The following is a 19,136-nucleotide window of genomic DNA, read 5'->3' as shown; positions in this document are numbered from 1 at the left end:
TTTATTTTATAAAAGACTTAAAAATTTTATCTTTATTTATCGTATTTCATTTTAAATGACTATTTATGTTAAAAAAATTAAACTTTATTTTTTAATGAATTAAGTTGGTATAACTCTGATAAATTAATTTTATTATGGGGTTAATATTTTAATTAAAAATTATATACTTTTAATAAAGATTTATACTTTTCAATAAAAAAATTCAATTATTTTTATGAATGCTTAAATTATATTAAGAAAAGAAAAAAATAATAATTAAGAATAGTTGAAAAAAAATTATTTGAACTTGGACTCAATGGTCCAAAGGAAAAAAAAAGGTGAGAATTGAATCTGATTTTTTAATAGGCCCAAATGGCCCAAGAGAGATTTGATTTGGGCTGGATCCAAAAATAATGACCCAATATAGATTTGTTATTAATATTACTTAATTGCCCTTAATGAAACATGCAATGTTAGTGAAGGAAACATACCCCTAAGGTAATTATGACAATAGGATCCTGCTTTAATAGTATAGATTGTCTAAATACATTTGTATTACTAATAAATTTAATTTCTTCAGGTTGTATTACTAAAAAATGTTCTGATTTACAAAAATATTACTATGAAGAATGAAATATTACTACTTCCTTGAGTACTACTAAGAGTATTCAAACATGTTTTGTTTAATATTATATTTTACACGTTTTATACATGTGCTATTTTTTTTTCTTATATTTTACACGTTTTACATGTTTTATACATGTGCCATTTTTTTTCTTATATTTTTTTTTCTTATATTTTTTTTTCTTATTGTTGACAAATTTTGTTTGTCTTAGTAATACATAATAAACCTAGTAGTACAAATGTGTTTTCTTAAGACTTAGATCGTTTTGTCCTCAATTGGGCCAAACCTGCTGCAAGACAATCACACAACACAGAGCATCCTACATAAGAGATATCATTCAAGTTTTACAGACCAGCAAGCAACAAAACATAACTTCTTACATAAGTTCACAACAAATCCGAGATAAATACTTAACACCCAAAATATTTTAAGCTTCTTGTCTTCTACGCCTTTGTTCTAGGCTTCTTCTTGCGCCCTTCAATCTCATCAGTGTTAGCTTCAGTGAAAGGAGTGGAAACCCACTGTGAACGTGAACGTATCCTTTTTGTCTGTTCTGGTGTTGTGAACTTCTTTGGTTCAGTATCCTTTCTCGGTCTACCCCTCGGCTTAGGAGCCTGCTTAGTAGCGTGCTTCCTCAATGCCATTTGTTTTGGCCTATGCTTGACCCCAGTTCCAGAAGGCTTGGCTGCTCCCTTGTCAGCTTCCTTCGTTTCACAAGTACTGCCTTCGTAGACAACCATTTTTCCAGCCTGTTCCTCAGGTTCTTCCACCTCTTCCTCCACCATTTTTCCAGCCTCTTCCTCAGGCTCTACCACTTCTTCCTCCACCATTTTTTCACCCTCTTCCTCAGGTTCTTCCACCTCTTCCTCCACCATTTTTTCACCCTCTTCCTCAGGTTCTTTCACCTCTTCCTCCACCATTTTTTCAGCCTTTCCGAACAACTTCTCTGGTGTTGTTAGGATTTGTCTCCTCGCGGCTGCTGCCTTAGTCCTACCACGTGGTGGTGTAGCAGTTTTCTCGGTTTCAACTTCAACCCGAGCCTCTGTTTCAACCTCTTCTTCAATCTCATTGGATTCATTCATCTCAACCTCATCTTGAACCTCATCAGGTTCCTTCTGAGCCTCTTCTTCACTCTCTTCCTCATCCTCTTTTTCTTTGTCTTCTTCAGCTTCTGCTTCTGCTTCTGCTTCAGGTTCAGGTTCTGTCTCTTCCTCAGAACCTCTATCGTCCTTCTGAGCGTCTTCTTCACTCTCTTTCTCTTCTACCACCTCTGTATTTTCAACCATATCTGCATCTTCAGGTTCTTTGGTTGTTGCGTCCGCTCCATTGTTGTCATTCCGCTGTCCACCCCAGTCATAATCCATGCCTTGATAGTCGAAACCGTCATTGTTCTCCTTATCCTCCTCCTTCTCTTTCATTTCTTTCATTTCTTTCTCCACCTTCTTGGCCTTCTTTTTTAAATAATATTGGCAATCTTCAATCTTCTCAAGCTTCTTCTCCATTGCCTTCATCCTTTTACACCTCTTTTTTAAAACAACTTGGCAACGTTCAATCTTCCCAAGTCTCTTGTTCATTTTTTCCACCTTCCCATTCACTTCACTCAAACTTGTCATCAACCTCTCTTCAAACCCTTTCAAAACGTCATCCAAACTTGTATTAGAGGAGGATGCTTCTTCATGCACTTTCCTTTTGTCTTTCTTCTGAGGAAACTCCCTTGCAGCCACATCTAACTCATAGAGTTCTTGCCAAAAGATAGGCTTCTCCTTAACAGTCAACCACGTGCTCCACAAATTACTCACGTCTTCTTCATTTTCATAGTCTGGCTCCCCATCCATTAAGCGTGCCATGAGAGGTTCCTCATCAACAGTAGGAACAAGAACACTTTCAATAACCTGAAAATTTATACCAAACAAAATATCAAACACATTGTATTCCACTCACTTAATAAAAACAAAACAACACGTAACACATACCTTAATTTCTCCTAGTGTGTCGTACAAATCCTCAAGAGGATAACCCTTCATGCTGTTACTTTGGAACCGCTTTTTACACATCCTCGGACACTTACTCATACAGCCTTCTACACCTTCTCTAAATCGTGCTTTCAGAGCTGGAATACACTCAAATGCCAGGATCTGATTGTCAAAAGAAAAAAAAATCATAAGAAAAAAATACACTCGAAAAAAAAATCATAAGGATAAATCAAATTTACCTCCAAAGGAATTATGAACCCGGGAAAGTTGACATTATTCTTAGGTTTCCCTTTCAGATGCTTCATCACGTGAGTGATGGACCGGAGAGCATCTTCAAACGTCAACCGACCCCAAGGAAAGGTTTTACAAACCTCCACATCGTTGACGATTCTTAATACGAAAGGGTCGAACGGGGCATTATACCTTCCCCTCGCTCTGATAATCGTGCCTAAGAAGTAAAGCACTGCCATTTTGAGTCGATCCCCACACGCACTCATACTCAACAACTTCTCTCTCACATATAGCATAGTGATCTCCTTATGTGATTTGAAATGCCTGTCTACAAACGCAAAGCTTCCAATCTTCTTATACTTAGCCGGGTAGTCATGGCAGTCCAATCCCGAGATGAGAGCATGCTCTCTCATTGAATACCGAATGGGCACTCCATTAACAGCAAACCAAGATGTGTCCTCTGACTCATGTAAAGGAACAGTGCGCAGTAGAAGCATCCACATATCCTGCAGCTTCAAGTTTGGTTCATCGGGCATGTGGAAAAAATGGCAAAACTGAGGGTGGTTTTCAAACCACTCGAGCTCAGGCTTAAACCTAGCCTTCTTCAGAAACTTCACCGTCTCGGTCACATAACACTTGCTCTGTATCTTACACGTCTGGGTGAACTCGGTGTTCTTGAAACATAGCTCATCAGGTGGCAGTGGTTGGCACTCCTGTAAACCAAATAAAAATTATATTAGCATTTGTTTCTTACTAGTCTGTTTATTAGCATTTGGGAATAATTTACCTGAGATGATGCAGACTGATTATCGGTTCCCTGATTATCAGACTCAATTCTGTGTGCTGACAGATCATCACTATCATTCTCTGTTGAAAGTTCTTCTACATGCTGCTCTTCTACAGGAGCACTGTTTCTTTTTGTGGACTTTTTCTGCTGAGATTTTTTTCTCCCTCGACTTTGGCCTGCCATTATCTATAGCCTCTCAATATCTTTATCCCCTGAATATATACATACACAATAAACGTTCAATAACCACCAACGCTAACAAACCCATTCAATGAAATATCTACAAAATAAATCATTGATTCTTATAGCTGTCTGATCTCAAAACCCTAAATCATTCATTCAATAATAAAACTCCAACCAATCAATTCGATCACTACATCACAATTAATCAATCACTCAACTCGGTTTCACATATCAAACAGTCTAGGACATTCTATCACCAAAACAGTTAGTCTTCAATAATCACTAGACTTATCTCAAGTCTGAAACCAAACTTTCAATCTCTATAACCTCAAAACCAAACGTGTCCAAGTTTCAGTCTCTGTAATCCTCATTCTGAAAAAAATCTGAACCTAACCGATTTCAACCACAATACTTTCAAACGGACTTTCAAACCAACAACAAAATCAATCAAAAATTGGAGAGAGAACATACCTTTTACACGGAAGAGACGAGAACGAAAACAGGAGATGGGAGATGAAGTCTAGGGTTCCGTCGATTGCGTCGCCGACAGAAGGAGCGGGAGAATAGAATACGCCGCAGGAGCAGTTGATTCGATCAATTTTTTCAATTGATTTCGTCAAATCTAGGGTTACAGACTGATTTGGGGAAATGATGAAATCAGAGTAACAAGGAAAGGCACGAGGGACTAAGGGAAGATCAGAGAAGAAGTAGTGAAGGAAGCAGTCAATGCGGTGAGCTTCATCGTTTTCGTCGGTTCTAGGATTTTTTTTTCAATTTTCAGGTTTAGAAGGTTTAGAAGAGAGTGAGAGACGACAAAGGAAGAGAAAAGGGAAAGGAACGCGCGGATCTGGTTAAGGATCCGGCTAATAGTGGGTCGAGTCAAATAGTTTAGGTTGGATCCTGTAAATACTTGGTTTCATTAAGGGCAATTTCGATTTTCACCACGTTTCTGATTAAAATATATTAAAAATTATATTGTTTTTAATTGGTGTGATAAAATAGAATGAACACATGAGTTACTGGGGCAATCCAGAGTAAAGTCCAAAAGAAGAACACTTGTTAGCGCTTGGAAAGAAAATAGGATATATGGTAAATTGGGCTTGGGCCTTAATCATTTTGGGCCTACCATAAACGTTTCGTTAACAAAGATGGGCGAAGAAGAAGATAGAAGAAAAACAAGGGAAGAGGTTTTTTTTTCTTTTTTCTTTTGATGCTGGTGCCATCTTCGTCCTTAATGCTTCTGGTGCCATTCAGATATAAGATCCAAGATGTGCTTTCTTCTAACAGTTTAAACTTCTGGCGCTTTGCGATATCCAAGAAAATCTCCATCCTCTTATGGAAGATCAGACCAGCTCTCCTTGCGGATCCAGAACCAGTACATGACAAGGTCTTGAGGCATGCTAAGTGAAACATTTGTAATAGACCTCTAAATTTTTTGAAAAAATTATATAGACATAAATCCCCCAAAAAAAAATTCAAGTTCTCAAATTTGTAAAATAAAAAATTTTACATAGACATTGCCACGTACCCCTAAAATTTCAAAGGTCGGCCCTGTCCAGGACACTCACACACTGCTCTGTCAAATGAGCGGCTTTCACCTGATTGCACCTAGTGCAAACTAGATCCTGTATGTGGTGCATTCTTTCTCTCTGTCATATATCTCCCACATTGTGGATATATTACAGGACCATTCTTTCTCTGTCAATAGGGCTGGGTCTCTGTATACACTTATGAACATATATATTATTTTCTTTAAATGAATCAAGAATAAAGAATCGTTTACAAACACCAAACTAATCAACTTTTTGTTTTGTTTTACATGGTTTCATCAAGAACTGGTTTATACAGCTTTTGTTCTTCACCAAGCAATAGTGCACGTAGAACCGCATCGCAAGTGCCATCGTAGTGCACGATGAGATGTCCACCTTGAGGGATCTCGTGGTAGTTGATCAAAGGTTGCTTCTGCAGCACGCATCTTTGAAGTTGAAACGGAACAACTTTGTCTTCCTTCCCATGCCAGATGTGTACATTACTCTCTTGAGTAATGCTTAGATCTTCTGGTTCGAAGTCCCATTGTCCAAAACAAGCGACGAAATCGTCTCTTAGAGTGTCGAAAACATCTCTTTCACGTAGCTTTTCCTACACGGTAGAGTAATATAGGTCAGAATTGAATTATTACTAAAAATGGAAAGTTTGGTGGAGAAAACTAGGGAAGTGACCTTAGTGAACATAGGAAAGCCAGTGGTTCGCTTGAGCACCTCCATGTCATGGCTGTTGAAGTAGACCTGCTTGCTCTCAAGAACCGAACTAGTTGATGGCAAGACCTTTTGTATAAGTATAACCAACCAATGTAACAGTCTAGGTGCAAATTTCGATATCCTTAAACCCCATTCGATAAGACCTCCCATGTAATCTTCCTTTATAAGTTCATTAGGAAGCGATGGCCACAGATAATTCACAACTGGAGCAACAAAAGCCACACCAGATAGCCTGCAAAAAAGGACATAATACTCTCGGTAATTACTTTTAACTATTATTCACAACTTATTTGATTAGCCTTTAAATGACCTTGTAGTTACTTAACTATTATTCACAACTTATTTGATTAGCCTTTAGATTACCTGCGAGGAATGTGTTTTAGGCAACCCCAAGTAGGATAAGATCCCATGGATAATCCAATTAGGTAAAACTTGGGTCCTATCTCCAACTGATCAGCAAGTTCTACTATGTCATTAACTTCACTTTTCAGTGAACGTTTTGCATTTGAATCTGACTTTCCATATCCAGAACGGTCGTAGAATAGAAGATACACACCAAGCTCTTGTATTAGCTCCTGAGAAACAAAATCTAGGTCAGGTTTCTTGTTCCACAAGAAAAAAAAACAAAGGCGTTTCAAACATCAAGATACAAGAACCAAAGAGCGTTATATTTTTTTATACTTTTGAGGCAGAGAAGTTCATGTCTTTAGAGCTTCCAAAGCCATGAACAAGAATGATCTTGTATTTTGCCTCCTCCTTTGGAACTCCACTTTCTCTATAAGCTAAGAATCTCCCATCACTAAGCTTCACTCTTTTTGAATTTTCAGAAGAATCCCCCATCAAACCTGGATACAGTCACAATACAAGAAGAGAAATGTTTTTAGCTGTAGCAAATTTAGTGATATATTTACAAAATGGCAAAACCAAGAACATCACAAGTCTTCGAACATAAAAAGACATACTAGAAGAGAAGATAACTTGCCTGGAATCTCGGAGGAACACAAAACGGTCTGAATGGTCAAAGATCTAAGAAGATCAAACCAAATATTTGTCTTCTGATTCCTTTGGCTATATTCTCCTGATTCCAAACTAAAGGAATCAGAAGACAAATATCTAAGAAGAACAAACCAAATATTTGTCTTCTGATTCCTTTGGCTATATTCTCCAGATTTTATACTTTTGGCTGTCTGAGTTTACATCTTTGTTACATTGTAGACGCCACTGACAGTTCACCAATCTCTGTCTCGTTTCTCCCACAAGTTAACTTTTACATATACATTTGATGAATTCAGAAGCTTCACATGCTAATTAAAATGTAGAAATATAAAAAATGAATTGTTTTCTTATGAAATTCATCGTCTGGTCAATAAACAAAAACACATATCAATTAGTTTCAAGCTAAGTCTACAAAGAAAAAAACATGAGGAGAAGAAAATATAAATCTTGATATAAAACAAATGGGATTTTGAAATTCTCACAAAAAATATACCGTTCCGTAGAACTCACGTTTCATTTTAATACACATAGCCACGCGGTCTGTTTATGTGCGCATATGGCGATGATTTATTGTTACTTGAATAGGAAGCACGTAGCAACCATAATTTAAGTGAATAAACAGATTCGAAAAACAAACAAAATATTCTTCTTCTGATTCTTTGGCTAAACCATTCTTAACATTTTTATCAGTTCGCTGTCTTACTAATCTTGGTTTTCTTGTTGCTCCCACAATTTAGCTTTTGCCACATGCATGTGTGACCCTTAACCTGTAATATGCCACGTCAGTGAAGAGTTCCAAAAATTCTGCGCATGAAGTGTTCCAAATTATCTTTTTCCTTGAACTGTACAACCAACTTTATATTAAAGTTAGCAAAAAAAAAAACTTTATATTAAAAATTAATATTTTTACAAAACAAAAGACTTCATATTATAAAACGATATGATAGAACGTCGTTGACTAAAAAATGATATGAAAGAGACCGAGTAAGCTAATTAATTACTGAATCGAGTGAAGAGAAAGAACAATAAAAAAAAATGGGCGAACAAGAGCGTTCAGGAGATGGAAGAAAAACAGGTGAAGAAGTTGATGCTGGTGCCCTCTTCGTCCTTAAATCCAAAGGTACGTTTTATATATAGATCCGCACCGGTTATGTATATCGTTTCAAAATGAGAATCAAAACATGTAATATATTGATTGTTTCAGATTTAGTATATTTTCTTGACAAAAATATAATATATATCACTGAGGATAATGAATGTTGATGGGAACTAGGCACATGGTGGCACTGCGGTTTCCACTTGACGACGTCGATAGTGGCGCCTCCCTTATTGAGTTTACCGTATGCTTTCAAGTTCTTGGGATGGGCCGCGGGAATATCGTGTTTGGTGGGGGGAGCAGCCGTCACGTTTTACTCATACACGCTCCTCTCCCTTACTCTCCAACACCATGCTTCACTCGGCCACCGCTACCTTCGGTTCCGGGACATGGCACACCACATCCTCGGTAAAAAAAAATTTCACCGTTCATGTTAACTGCTTTATACTATAGAAGTCTAGCTCAAATAGATAAAAGCTGCATTAAAGTTTATCCTTTGAGAATTTAATTTGAAATTGATATGCAGCTATAGACAGACATACGTGTCTATATGAACTTCCACATGACACACCACTTCAATTATTTCATTTTCATTCACCTTTGACCCAAAAAAAATAATGATTTCTTTCATCCACTTCTGACCAAAAAATAAATGTTTAATCCACATCATAAAGTAAGGTAATGTATGTGGATTATAAAAGTTTGAATATTGGGTGGGAATGCAACTTGGAATTACTTAAATCTCGGTATTGGTTGATGTTTTTCGGCTGACATGCAATATGAACCGACGACGATTTTTCAAATATAAAAAAAAACTAATTAAAATACATTTAATTTCATACTATACACTGTTTCCTGACTTTTGTCTAATTTGATGAAATATAGTCCGGACCCAGAAGGCTCACATCAATTTTGGAATCAACTTTATATGTTAGCTATCCATCTCTCTCTTTGTCTTGCTTTTTAGAGCAATTTCATTACACCATAATTAACCAAGGTCTCTTAACTAGAGTTTTAACTTTTGGTTAAAAGACAGTTTTTAACTTTTCTTAGATTTTAATTAAGAAAAGCTAAAAACCGTTTCTTAAATAAGAGGTATAAAAGCTGTTTCTTAACCGAAAAATGTAAAAAAAAATGTCAAATCATGAATTATAAGAACCCCGGCTAAGATATCGGGTTAATCATGTCCTTAGAGTTGTCTATAAAATCTTCTCATGAATCATGACTAAAAATTAGATTAATAAAAGAGGAGAGATAGTGTAAAATGCTCAAAGAGAACTTTTTTTTTTTAAATAGAATCTCATATTTTTGATTGAGGTCTATTATAAATCTAAGAGGTAGAAATGCTTTAAATTCTGATACTGAAATTTGGTTAGCTTTCAACTAACAAATTATTTGTGTGCGTCAAAAAATAACCCTGTGTGTGACATAATACAATCTTATCTTATATAAGCAAAGGAGGATCAAGTATAGATCTGCTTTAACAGGTAGAATAATTGATAAATTGGATTCCTGGCAAATCTAACATAAAGCTGGACCTAGATCATATACCTTCCATTTTTATTTTGTACATTCAGATGTAACAAGCAGTTTACAACTAAGAAGCTTTAACACGTATTATGCTAAATTCAAATTTTGCTTTGTTTTACGATAAGTTTGGTTTCCTCTTAACAACTTGATGATATGCAACGTAAAGGGCCAAAATGGGGAACGTACTACGTGGGACCAATACAAATGGCGGTCTGCTATGGTGTGGTTATCGCCAATACCCTCTTGGGAGGCCAGTGCCTTAAGGCAATTTATCTGATAATGGAGCCAAACGGTGAAATGAAACTCTTTGAGTTTGTGATTCTTTTTGGAGGCTTGCTCTTGGTTTTGGCACAAATCCCATCTTTTCATTCTCTACGTCACATCAACTTCTTCTCCCTCGTCCTATGCCTTCTCTACAGTGCTTTAGCCGCTGCTGCATCCATCATTATTGGTATACCAAACGTCTTACTCTTTAAATCTTAAATACAAATGTATAGATTGTTTTAACCAGGTCAAAATTGTGGATTAAATCACAAACATTTCTTTTAAATATCAGGAAATAAATCAAATGGACCGGAGAAAGACTATGCAATAGTTGGTGACAAGGAAACCAAAGTGTTTGGGATCTTTAATGCTATGGCTATTATTGCCACTACATACGGCAACGGCATTATACCAGAAATTCAGGTTTGATATATGATTTAATCTTATCACATATAATTTGATATTGAATTAATGTTTTCATTATGCAATGCAGGCAACATTGGCGGCACCAGTAAAAGGAAAAATGTTTAAAGGATTGTGTATGTGTTACACAGTAGTGATAGTGACATTCTTCACCGTAGCCATCTCAGGATACTGGGCGTTTGGTAATAAAGCCAATGGACTCATATTCACCAACTTTTTGAATCCTGAGACAAACCATTACTTAGTTCCTACATGGTTCATTTTTCTCATCAACCTCTTCACCGTCCTGCAGCTCTCGGCCGTTGCCGTGGTAAAGTGTATATTACATGTCATTACACATTAACGTCAGAGTAGAATCTAAAATTTAGAAGGGCAACAAATAATTTTACGTTAATCTTTAATTAAAAATCGATAATTTAAAGACTATCCAATTTATGTATTGTAAATTTTGGGGGTCTTGCTGTGCCCAAAACCGGCTTTGACTAACGTTAATCATTTCACTTTTATGCAGGTGTATTTACAACCTATAAACGATATTTTGGAAAGTGCACTTGGCGATCCAACAAAGAAAGAGTTCTCTATCCGCAATGTCATACCTCGACTAGCCGCCCGTTCTCTCTTCGTCGTGGTTGCTACAATCTTTGCGGCAATGCTTCCATTTTTTGGAGATGTAAACTCGTTGCTAGGTGCATTTGGTTTCATGCCTCTAGACTTTGTTCTGCCCGTTGTGTTTTTCAACTTCACGTTCAAGCCATCTAAGAAAAGCTTTATCTTTTGGATCAACACTATAATCGCCGTACTGTTTTCTTGTTTAGGGGTGATTGCTATGGTCGCGGCAGTTAGGCAGATTGTTCTTGATGCCAAAACGTATAAACTCTTTGCGGATGTATAAACATGCAAAGCAAAGTGAGATTGTTGTTGTTAAAAGTATAAACCTTTTTTTATACTGAAGGTAATACAATTGAAAAGGAAAATTGAGAAATCAAATTTTGATAATATCCATGCTTAGCAAGTTAATATTTCATTCTTTCATGTAGAATGGACACATACAGCACATAAAAGTAGGCTTCAACATTTGTAATTAAACAACCCGAACCAAACAAATTGTTTCCTTTCCAAATGTAAATAATTTCAAATAAATTATATAGAGTGTTATTTACAGTTATGTGATGAGTATTACCGAACTCTATCTAATAAAAAGCACGAGAATATTTTTTAACAAAATGTAATTTATAAAATCAATATGTTTAACATTTTTCATTGTAGTCTATTTGAAAACTATATTGTTATATTATTTTGTATTTATATTAAATATGAAATTATATAATCTAGTATGTTATTTAATTTTGTTTTCAATTATTTCAACCTATTTTGTTATGAATTATTGATAAAATCTTTGAAATTGTTTGATAAATTGTGTGATAAATATTTTTGATATTAATAAAATAATTCTTTAGTTTAATGAATCTCATATTAAATAAAATTATTTTGTAATATCTAAACCTGCTAGGAGTTCAACTGAATTTGAGAGAATTGAAGTTTCCATTAAATTCTTCTGTTATTCAATTATGTATTTCATCAATTTTTTTTTTACATTCTTGCGTTATTAGATTATGTATTTGAAATCATTCTTCTAAAATATTTTAGATGCTAGTGTTATTCAATTAACTAATTTTCTAATTCTATTAAATATTTTTGTTATTCAATTTTAGTAGATTTCATGGTAACTGTATTTGAAAAGAATTTAATGAAAAAATGAATTATAATGGAATAAAATAGCTTGGCTTAACAAGATGTTATTGATTGTTTTTAATCTAATCTTATGTGTTTGAATGACTTGGAAAAAGTGTTTGTGTGAATAAAAGTATTGAATCTTGAAGTATGAAAATGATTATTATTTTTATCAGTAAAAATTTTGTTCATTCTTTGTGCAATTTATATAAAGAGTCAAAAAGCTCATGAAATTTAAAAGAATTGGTTCTATCAAATTTAATTATATTTCTTTAAAATCTAAAATGAAATAATTAGACAAATGCACTAAAATCATCATCAAGAATCATTTTAAATACTTCAAAATCTATTATTTATGTTTTCAATTGAATACTTTCAAAATAAATTAAATTTTTGAATCTACTACCACCTCAAATAGAAATTTGTTTTTCAATTACTTCAACCGGGTTCGTTATGATTTTTTTTGATAAATATCTGTAATTTGTTTAATTAATTGTGTGATATATATTTTTGACATAAATAAATTATTCTTTAATTTAATTAATTTTATATAATTGAAATTATTTTGCAGTATCTAAACTTGCTAAAAATAGTTATACTTATTTTCAGTTTTTCATAATTATGTTTTAATCAATTATTTGATTCACCAAATAAATTAACAGAAGATTAATAAAAAATTATAAAAAAAGTAAGATCTAATATTTTATAATCCTTGAACACAAAATTAACATTTGTATTGTTTGGAAACATATTTAGTAGTATACTGTTGTTTTCCATAATTATACTTAATAAAAATCTAATGTTTTATTAGTTACTAATAACATTTAATGTAATATAATGTATGATTAAAGGTAGGTTAGGTCTGAATGAATGTTTCTTTTCTAATAAGAGAGGTAGTTACTAATAACATTTAATATAATATAATGTATGATTAAAGATAGGTTAGGTCTGAATGAATGTTTTTTTTTCTAATAAGAGAGACGCGAAAAAACATTAGAAACCCACAAATTTGTAAAATAAGAAAAATTAATTGAATATCCATGTTTGAAATCAGAATAAATAATCCTAATACTCAATTTCATGTTTTTATTGATATTTATATAACAAAAAAAAATACACGGATCCGATGTAACAAATAAACAATTATCTTATTTGGATATCACCAATCCAGAGATGTCTAAACCGAGGAATAAAATATCGGTTTAATCAGGTTAGCCGAGACTTCTTGGTTCAGGTCTTCAAGCTTTACAACACAGTTCTCTCTAGCGGCATTAACCAAAATAGGGTTTAAGCTCTTCTTCCACAATGGCGACGACCTTGAATCGATTCCTGAAGCAGAAATGTAGATCAGTCTATCGGAACCAGCATCAAGTCCTCTTCAATCTCACTCGCCACGAGAATCGCGAGTCTCTCCCTTCGCAGATACCAGCTCTTCGATCAACCACTCGCTCGTTCCTCGACTTCTATCAGGTAATTTCGAGGAAGTTTATTCAGTTCGAGTATCGGAGAATCGTTGACTATTAGCTCTCGATTGTGCAGTTTGGGAACAAGAAAGCGATCGAGGACGAACGTGCTAGACTGTAAGCAAGCTTCCTCCTTTTTTGATTCAGATTCGATTACTTTTTGAGGGGGTTTTTGCTCAGATCCAGGTTCAGCATTGAGTTTTAATTGTATTGAGTTTAATTATATTGGTTAATCCCGGTTTAACTCTTTTTGGTTTAGTGTAGTTTGTATAGACAGTTTGAAACTAATGAGAAATAAACAAACTCTCTCTCAAATGTTCAGCATTTTTGAGATAGATGAGTCAATGAGAAGTTAATTATGATGTAATGTAGGGCAGTAATGATGAGATGAATCGAGGATACTTTGCTGACATGAAAGAGTTCAAGGACCATGGTGGTAAGGTGATAATGTTACTTATGTCATACTCTCTTTCTCTTATGACTTAGCTGTGCACTGTTTTGATGATTAACTGTCATTTGATGTTTTTTTTTTGCAGATCGCTGCTGCTAGCAAGACTTTAATCCCTGCTGTGTCGGCCATGAAGTTTCCGGTGTTAGCAGTGACTTCCTCTAATGGGAAAAGCATGAAGCTGCCTATTACTTCCAACTGCAATGAGGTTAACAAAGAGAGTTTGGATGTTCCTAAAGTGACATTGGTGTGTCTGTCTTTCCGAGCTAGCTCTCAGGTACAGATAATTCTACCTACTTATATAATTTAATGGAACCAAGAAAGTGTTTTTGGTTAGCAGTTTTGAAGACGCAAGTGTTGCTTGTTAAGCGTAGGAAGTAGTAGTTGCATGCTACAATGTTGTTAGAGTGGTGAAGGACTCGTTGATAAGTATGAACTTATATATACTGCTTGTCTGATTCTTGCTTTATCTGATAGGAAATGATCAGCTCGTGGAGCAAACCATTTATTGAATCGTTTGGCGACAGGAAAGATCTTAAGTTATTCGAGGTACTGATCTATAATCGTTTTGTGCTATTCATAATCAGACTTCAGAATCTGCGCAATTTCTTCAGGAAAATTTGTTATGTTGCAATTACAGGTTTCATTTATAGACAAATGGCTGTTGGGGTTGGCTCCCATAAAGAAGCTACTTCTCCGAGTCTTGCAAAAACCGAACAACAGCGAGAACAATGTCCTCCAGAGGCAGATTGTTTACTCATTTGGGGACCATTATCACTTCCGAAAGCAAATGAAAGTTCTGAACCTTCTCACCGGGTACAGAAAGTCTCCACTTCAACAAGTTAAGAAGGACTAATAGATTCATTCACTTAAGAAACTTTCTTATTTTTCTTTCAGGTACATTCTTCTGCTCGATAAATCCGGGAGAATAAGATGGCAAGGCTTTGGAACAGCAACTCCAGAGGAAGTATCTCAACTTCTCTCTTGCACCTCGCTTCTTTTGAAAGATCAATGAGAGGTAACCAAACTTATCTCTCTCTTAAGCCTTTTGAACCATAAGACTGAGGAGAAGAACGTTCATTGTAGGAAGCTCTTGGTTTAGTTATCACTTATATAGTACTGTCATATTTCGTTATCTTCCATGGAAGAGGTAGAAAAGTTTGTTTGAGCAACTTCGTTTGAAGCACCTTCCTGATATTATTACATGACATTGTCCAGAACAAGAGGCCGTCTCAAAAAGACAATTGCTCCTTTACAGAAGGGCTTCCAGAAGACAATAAACTCTCTTTATTTTTCGATTGTTTTCTAGTTTGATTGGATTGGTGTTGTCGCCATATTCAGAGGCAATAGAGAATCCTCTCTTCCAATCTATTATATTGGTTTACAAAGACCAAAAGAGAGCACTCTTCAGTTCTTTATCTTTCAGATATTTTTGTTGTATTCATGAGAATCTAATGGCCTTAGAGAAAAAAAGAATAAAGACTAACATTCTTCACTATATTTCATTATTTAACATTATCTATTTCATTCTATACAAAATAATTATTTATGCAAAGCTATGGTTATGGAACGCAAATACGCTTAAATTAATCACCAAAAAATGCGAAAGAACTTTATTAACTGTAATCAGAATATCAGAACGTTCGCTTGACAGCTGTCTCCCTCTCTCCCTCTTTCTTCTAAGTTCGAACTCGAGAAATGGCTGTGGATTCTCCTTCAGGAGTAATCATCATCGCTGCCGTGTTCCTACATGCTGCGACAACAATAGTTTGCGTCTCCGACGCGGTTCTCATGCTAGAGAGAATGATTCCGCCGAGCCACGAACTTAGCCTGGCTGAGCTCAGAGCTTTTGATTCAGCTCGCCATGGAAGGTTGCTGCAATCTCCCGTCGGCGGTGTCGTTGATTTTCCTGTTTATGGAGCCTCCGATCCATTTCTCGTTGGGTAAATACTTACTGCTCTTTACTCATCTGCTTATCCAAGTTTAGATTTCGATTTTTTTAATTTTTTCTTAAATTATTTTCACATATCCAAAAAATCACCTTTTAATTCTCAGTACAGTATTCGGACCAAACTGAATCGCATGAACTAATCTGTCTCTGGTTAGGCTGTCTTAAAGATTTTTAAATCTAAAATTGAATTTTTTTTTTTTCTTTATTTTTTTTCTGATATCCAAAAAAATCACACTTTGTAATGAAATTCCCAGTACAGTGTCTCTGAGCCAAATTAAATTGCATCAACTACTTTGTCTCAGTGCGATTCATTTCTGTCTTAAAGATTTCTTTTTTCATCAAATGTGATTATAAATGAATGAACTTTGTTGTGGAGACTAAGTTAGCAGCATTCTAGAATATGGCCTCATAAATGTGTTTCAGATTTGAACTAAGGAATGTCTTTGATTCTGTTTCTTGACTCTTGTCCTTTCCTTTTTTTAGAATCTTGATTTATACTTTACCGTTCTTTTGCTTTTATTACAGACTTTACTATACAAAGGTTAAACTCGGGACACCCCCAAGAGAATTCAACGTGCAAATCGACACGGGAAGTGATGTTCTATGGGTTGCCTGCTCTTCCTGCAACGGCTGCCCCAAGACTAGTGAACTCCAAGTATACATCTTTGTTAACTTTCCTCTAATACATCTATATGATCTCACTTTGTTTTTAACTCTCTTTTGTGTTTCCAGATTGAGCTGAGTTTCTTTGATCCTGGAACCTCATCCTCAGCTTCAATGGTTTCATGTTCAGACAAGAGATGTTCCTCCAATTTCGAGTCGGAATCCGGCTGTTCTCCCAACAATCTCTGTTCCTATGCGTTCAAGTACGGTGATGGAAGTGGCACTTCTGGTTACTACATCTCAGATTTCGTCTCCTTTGATACTGTCATCACCAGTACCTTGGCTATAAACTCCTCTGCTCCCTTTGTATTCGGGTAAGCTAGCAGCACCAAGAATATGCTCTTTTAAGAACATGACATGTGATGCTTATCTTCGATATTGACAAAACAGGTGTAGCAATTTACAAACCGGAGATTTACAGAGGCCTAGGAGAGCAGTTGATGGCATCTTGGGGTTAGGCCAGGGGAGTTTATCTGTAGTTTCACAGCTCGCTACGCAAGGACTCGCGCCGCGAGTATTCTCTCATTGTCTGAAGGGAGATAGTAACGGTGGAGGTGTAATGGTTCTTGGTCAAATCAAGAGACCGGATACTGTCTATACTCCTCTTGTTCCATCACAGTGAGTTCTCAATCCTAATATGAACCTAAGAAGATAAAAATGATGTTTGTTTAGGTTGGAATAGGAAAACTAGAATATATATAATAACCACACGTCTTGATTAAGATAATATGATGCAAAAAAAAAACATTTTCAGGCTACATTATAATGTGAACCTGCAGAGCATTGCTGTGAACAACCAGATATTACCGATTGATCCATCTGTTTTCACAATAGCCACTGGTGATGGGACGATCATTGATACAGGGACCACTCTTGCTTATCTTCCTGACAAAGCGTATAATCCATTCGTCCAAGCTGTGAGTGTTTTTTCTTTGCTATTGTTGAAGTATCTGTCTTGATGACACCTTACAAGAAAAATAGATTCATAAACCGTTGAACCTGCAGATATCAAGTGCTGTTTCACAGTATGGGCGTCCCATTACTTATGAGAGTTACCAGTGCTTTGATATCACATCTGGGTAAAGCTCCTCTCATGTCAATGTACATGAAACTCAAAGTGTTAAGCTGCTAAAAAAGGATTTGAATCAATGTTGCAGTTCCGTTGATGTCTTTCCAGAAGTTAGTTTGAGCTTCGCTGGTGGTGCAACAATGGTCTTGACCCCTCGTGACTATCTTCAGATGTTTTCTAGTGTAAGCATTTATATTCATACACTACTTCATTAAGTTGTCTTGTATTGTGGCAAATCTCTGAAAAGTTTAGCTGCTCAACTTTTAGATTCAGGTCTAGGACTGAACCTAGCAGGTTAGAGCTGTTATGAGTTGTGAGAGTGAAAGAGTCACTGGTGAAGTGAGGGCTATAGACAAACTCGAATCAGCAACCGAGTAAAATGGAAAAAAAATAGGATTGTCATGATTGGATTCAGCAGTGTAATGAGTTCCAATATTAACTTAGGCATGCAAGTTACTCTGTAGATAGTTCTCATATACTCAACTTCAGCCCTTAGCTAAACATTCTCTGTTGTAACCAGTAACAAAACAGTGTTTCAAAAAAAAAAAAAAAAACCAGTAACAAAACAAAAAGTTGATGATTTTTTGTTTATTTATCATTTGCTATCTATCAGTCAGGAAGTTCAATATGGTGCATTGGTTTCCAGAGATCGCAGCAGCCTCGTCGTATAACGATTCTTGGAGGTAAAGACTCGTTATTCTTTTGGTAACTCGATCAAGTAAAACTGAAACATTACAATTATTTTTTTTCTCAAATGGGTTCTTCCTGGCTCTGGATTGCTATGCAGATTTGGTTCTTAAAGACAAAGTGGTGGTCTACGATCTTGTCCGCCAACGGATTGGATGGGCAGTATACGACTGTGAGTCTGTTTGATTTATAAATAGTCTGTTTGAGAGTATTAAATTGCAAGAGTTTGATTACGTTGCAGGCTCTCTGGAGGTGAACGTTTCAGCGACTGGAGGAGGAAGAAGCAAAGACGTAATAAGCACAGGGCAGTGGAGAGATAGCAAGAGCTCAGAGATTGATTATTATTATTACTTGTTCTTGTTACAAGTAGCTTTCCTTCTCCATATTTTGCTCTCTCGTAACTTCCTCCATTTCTTGTAGCTTTCTAGCATTCACTGCCACGGAGATGACTTTAACTTACTTTCCTGAAAAGCTAAGAGTGTCAGAAAAAAACAAGGCTTATTGTTGTAATATTATTATCACATATATTACCACTAATTAATAACTTACAAATTAGGAAACTTCCACCGTCAGCATTTTTCAACAAAATATCTATTGTTTACTTTTATGACAATAGTTTTTACAAGTTATTCTTCTGTCGGCTACTCTTCTTCTCTAATAATCCAAAATATATTTGAATAATTACAAATTTGTGACAGAGAAGATGCTGTTTGCGTTGTGTAAACAGGTGAAGTCCATAGCAATAATGCGATGTAAAAAACAATAATGCACCATTATTT

General features: G+C 35.5%; 5 protein-coding genes across 7 annotated transcripts; 3 read left to right on the top strand and 2 right to left on the bottom strand.

Moving 5' to 3' along the window:
• Nucleotides 1–525: 525 nt before the first annotated feature.
• LOC111208764 (uncharacterized protein At3g43530-like) lies at nucleotides 526–5,307 on the bottom strand. The gene is made up of 4 exons (XM_022708198.2): nucleotides 3,596–5,307; nucleotides 2,817–3,521; nucleotides 2,578–2,739; nucleotides 526–2,496 (listed from the first exon to the last, which is right to left on the bottom strand). The coding sequence occupies exons 1-4, from the start codon at nucleotides 3,776–3,778 to the stop codon at nucleotides 1,048–1,050; spliced, it is 2,499 nt and encodes an 832-aa protein (XP_022563919.2). The 5' UTR covers nucleotides 3,779–5,307; the 3' UTR covers nucleotides 526–1,047.
• Nucleotides 5,308–5,501: 194 nt separating this feature from the next.
• LOC106433190 lies at nucleotides 5,502–8,045 on the bottom strand. Its single transcript, XM_022708175.2, has 4 exons — nucleotides 6,718–8,045; nucleotides 6,400–6,611; nucleotides 5,998–6,268; nucleotides 5,502–5,917 (listed from the first exon to the last, which is right to left on the bottom strand). Exons 1-4 carry the CDS (start codon nucleotides 6,874–6,876, stop codon nucleotides 5,594–5,596), a joined length of 966 nt encoding a protein of 321 aa, XP_022563896.1. The 5' UTR covers nucleotides 6,877–8,045; the 3' UTR covers nucleotides 5,502–5,593.
• Nucleotides 7,967–11,332, top strand: LOC106433189 (GABA transporter 1). Its single transcript, XM_013874032.3, has 6 exons — nucleotides 7,967–8,152; nucleotides 8,306–8,536; nucleotides 9,825–10,109; nucleotides 10,215–10,345; nucleotides 10,416–10,655; nucleotides 10,857–11,332. The coding sequence occupies exons 1-6, from the start codon at nucleotides 8,068–8,070 to the stop codon at nucleotides 11,235–11,237; spliced, it is 1,353 nt and encodes a 450-aa protein (XP_013729486.1). The 5' UTR covers nucleotides 7,967–8,067; the 3' UTR covers nucleotides 11,238–11,332.
• A 1,983-nt stretch (nucleotides 11,333–13,315) lies between these two features.
• On the top strand, nucleotides 13,316–15,485 carry LOC106433191. Of its 3 annotated transcripts, none has more exons than XM_013874035.3 (8): nucleotides 13,316–13,546; nucleotides 13,616–13,656; nucleotides 13,917–13,980; nucleotides 14,076–14,264; nucleotides 14,465–14,536; nucleotides 14,628–14,803; nucleotides 14,885–15,005; nucleotides 15,206–15,485. In XM_013874035.3, exons 1-7 carry the CDS (start codon nucleotides 13,382–13,384, stop codon nucleotides 15,000–15,002), a joined length of 825 nt encoding a protein of 274 aa, XP_013729489.1. In that variant the 5' UTR covers nucleotides 13,316–13,381; the 3' UTR covers nucleotides 15,003–15,005; nucleotides 15,206–15,485. The 3 variants fall into 3 exon arrangements, with proteins under 3 accessions (XP_013729489.1, XP_048621619.1, XP_013729491.1); XM_048765662.1 differs by having other exon boundaries at nucleotides 15,074–15,485; XM_013874037.3 differs by having other exon boundaries at nucleotides 13,338–13,546; nucleotides 13,912–13,980.
• Nucleotides 15,486–15,561: 76 nt separating this feature from the next.
• Nucleotides 15,562–18,919, top strand: LOC106433192 (aspartic proteinase 36). The gene is made up of 10 exons (XM_013874038.3): nucleotides 15,562–15,930; nucleotides 16,464–16,593; nucleotides 16,671–16,915; nucleotides 16,992–17,219; nucleotides 17,356–17,518; nucleotides 17,607–17,680; nucleotides 17,759–17,852; nucleotides 18,284–18,353; nucleotides 18,458–18,529; nucleotides 18,599–18,919. Exons 1-10 carry the CDS (start codon nucleotides 15,686–15,688, stop codon nucleotides 18,775–18,777), a joined length of 1,500 nt encoding a protein of 499 aa, XP_013729492.1. The 5' UTR covers nucleotides 15,562–15,685; the 3' UTR covers nucleotides 18,778–18,919.
• Nucleotides 18,920–19,136: the final 217 nt, after the last annotated feature.

This window comes from Brassica napus, chromosome C8, assembly GCF_020379485.1.
Source record: "Brassica napus cultivar Da-Ae chromosome C8, Da-Ae, whole genome shotgun sequence".
In the NCBI taxonomy this organism is placed as follows: Eukaryota; Viridiplantae; Streptophyta; class Magnoliopsida; order Brassicales; family Brassicaceae; genus Brassica; species Brassica napus.
The sequence above is the reverse complement of the archived record's forward strand: the minus strand, read 5'-3'. Positions and strand labels throughout refer to the sequence as shown.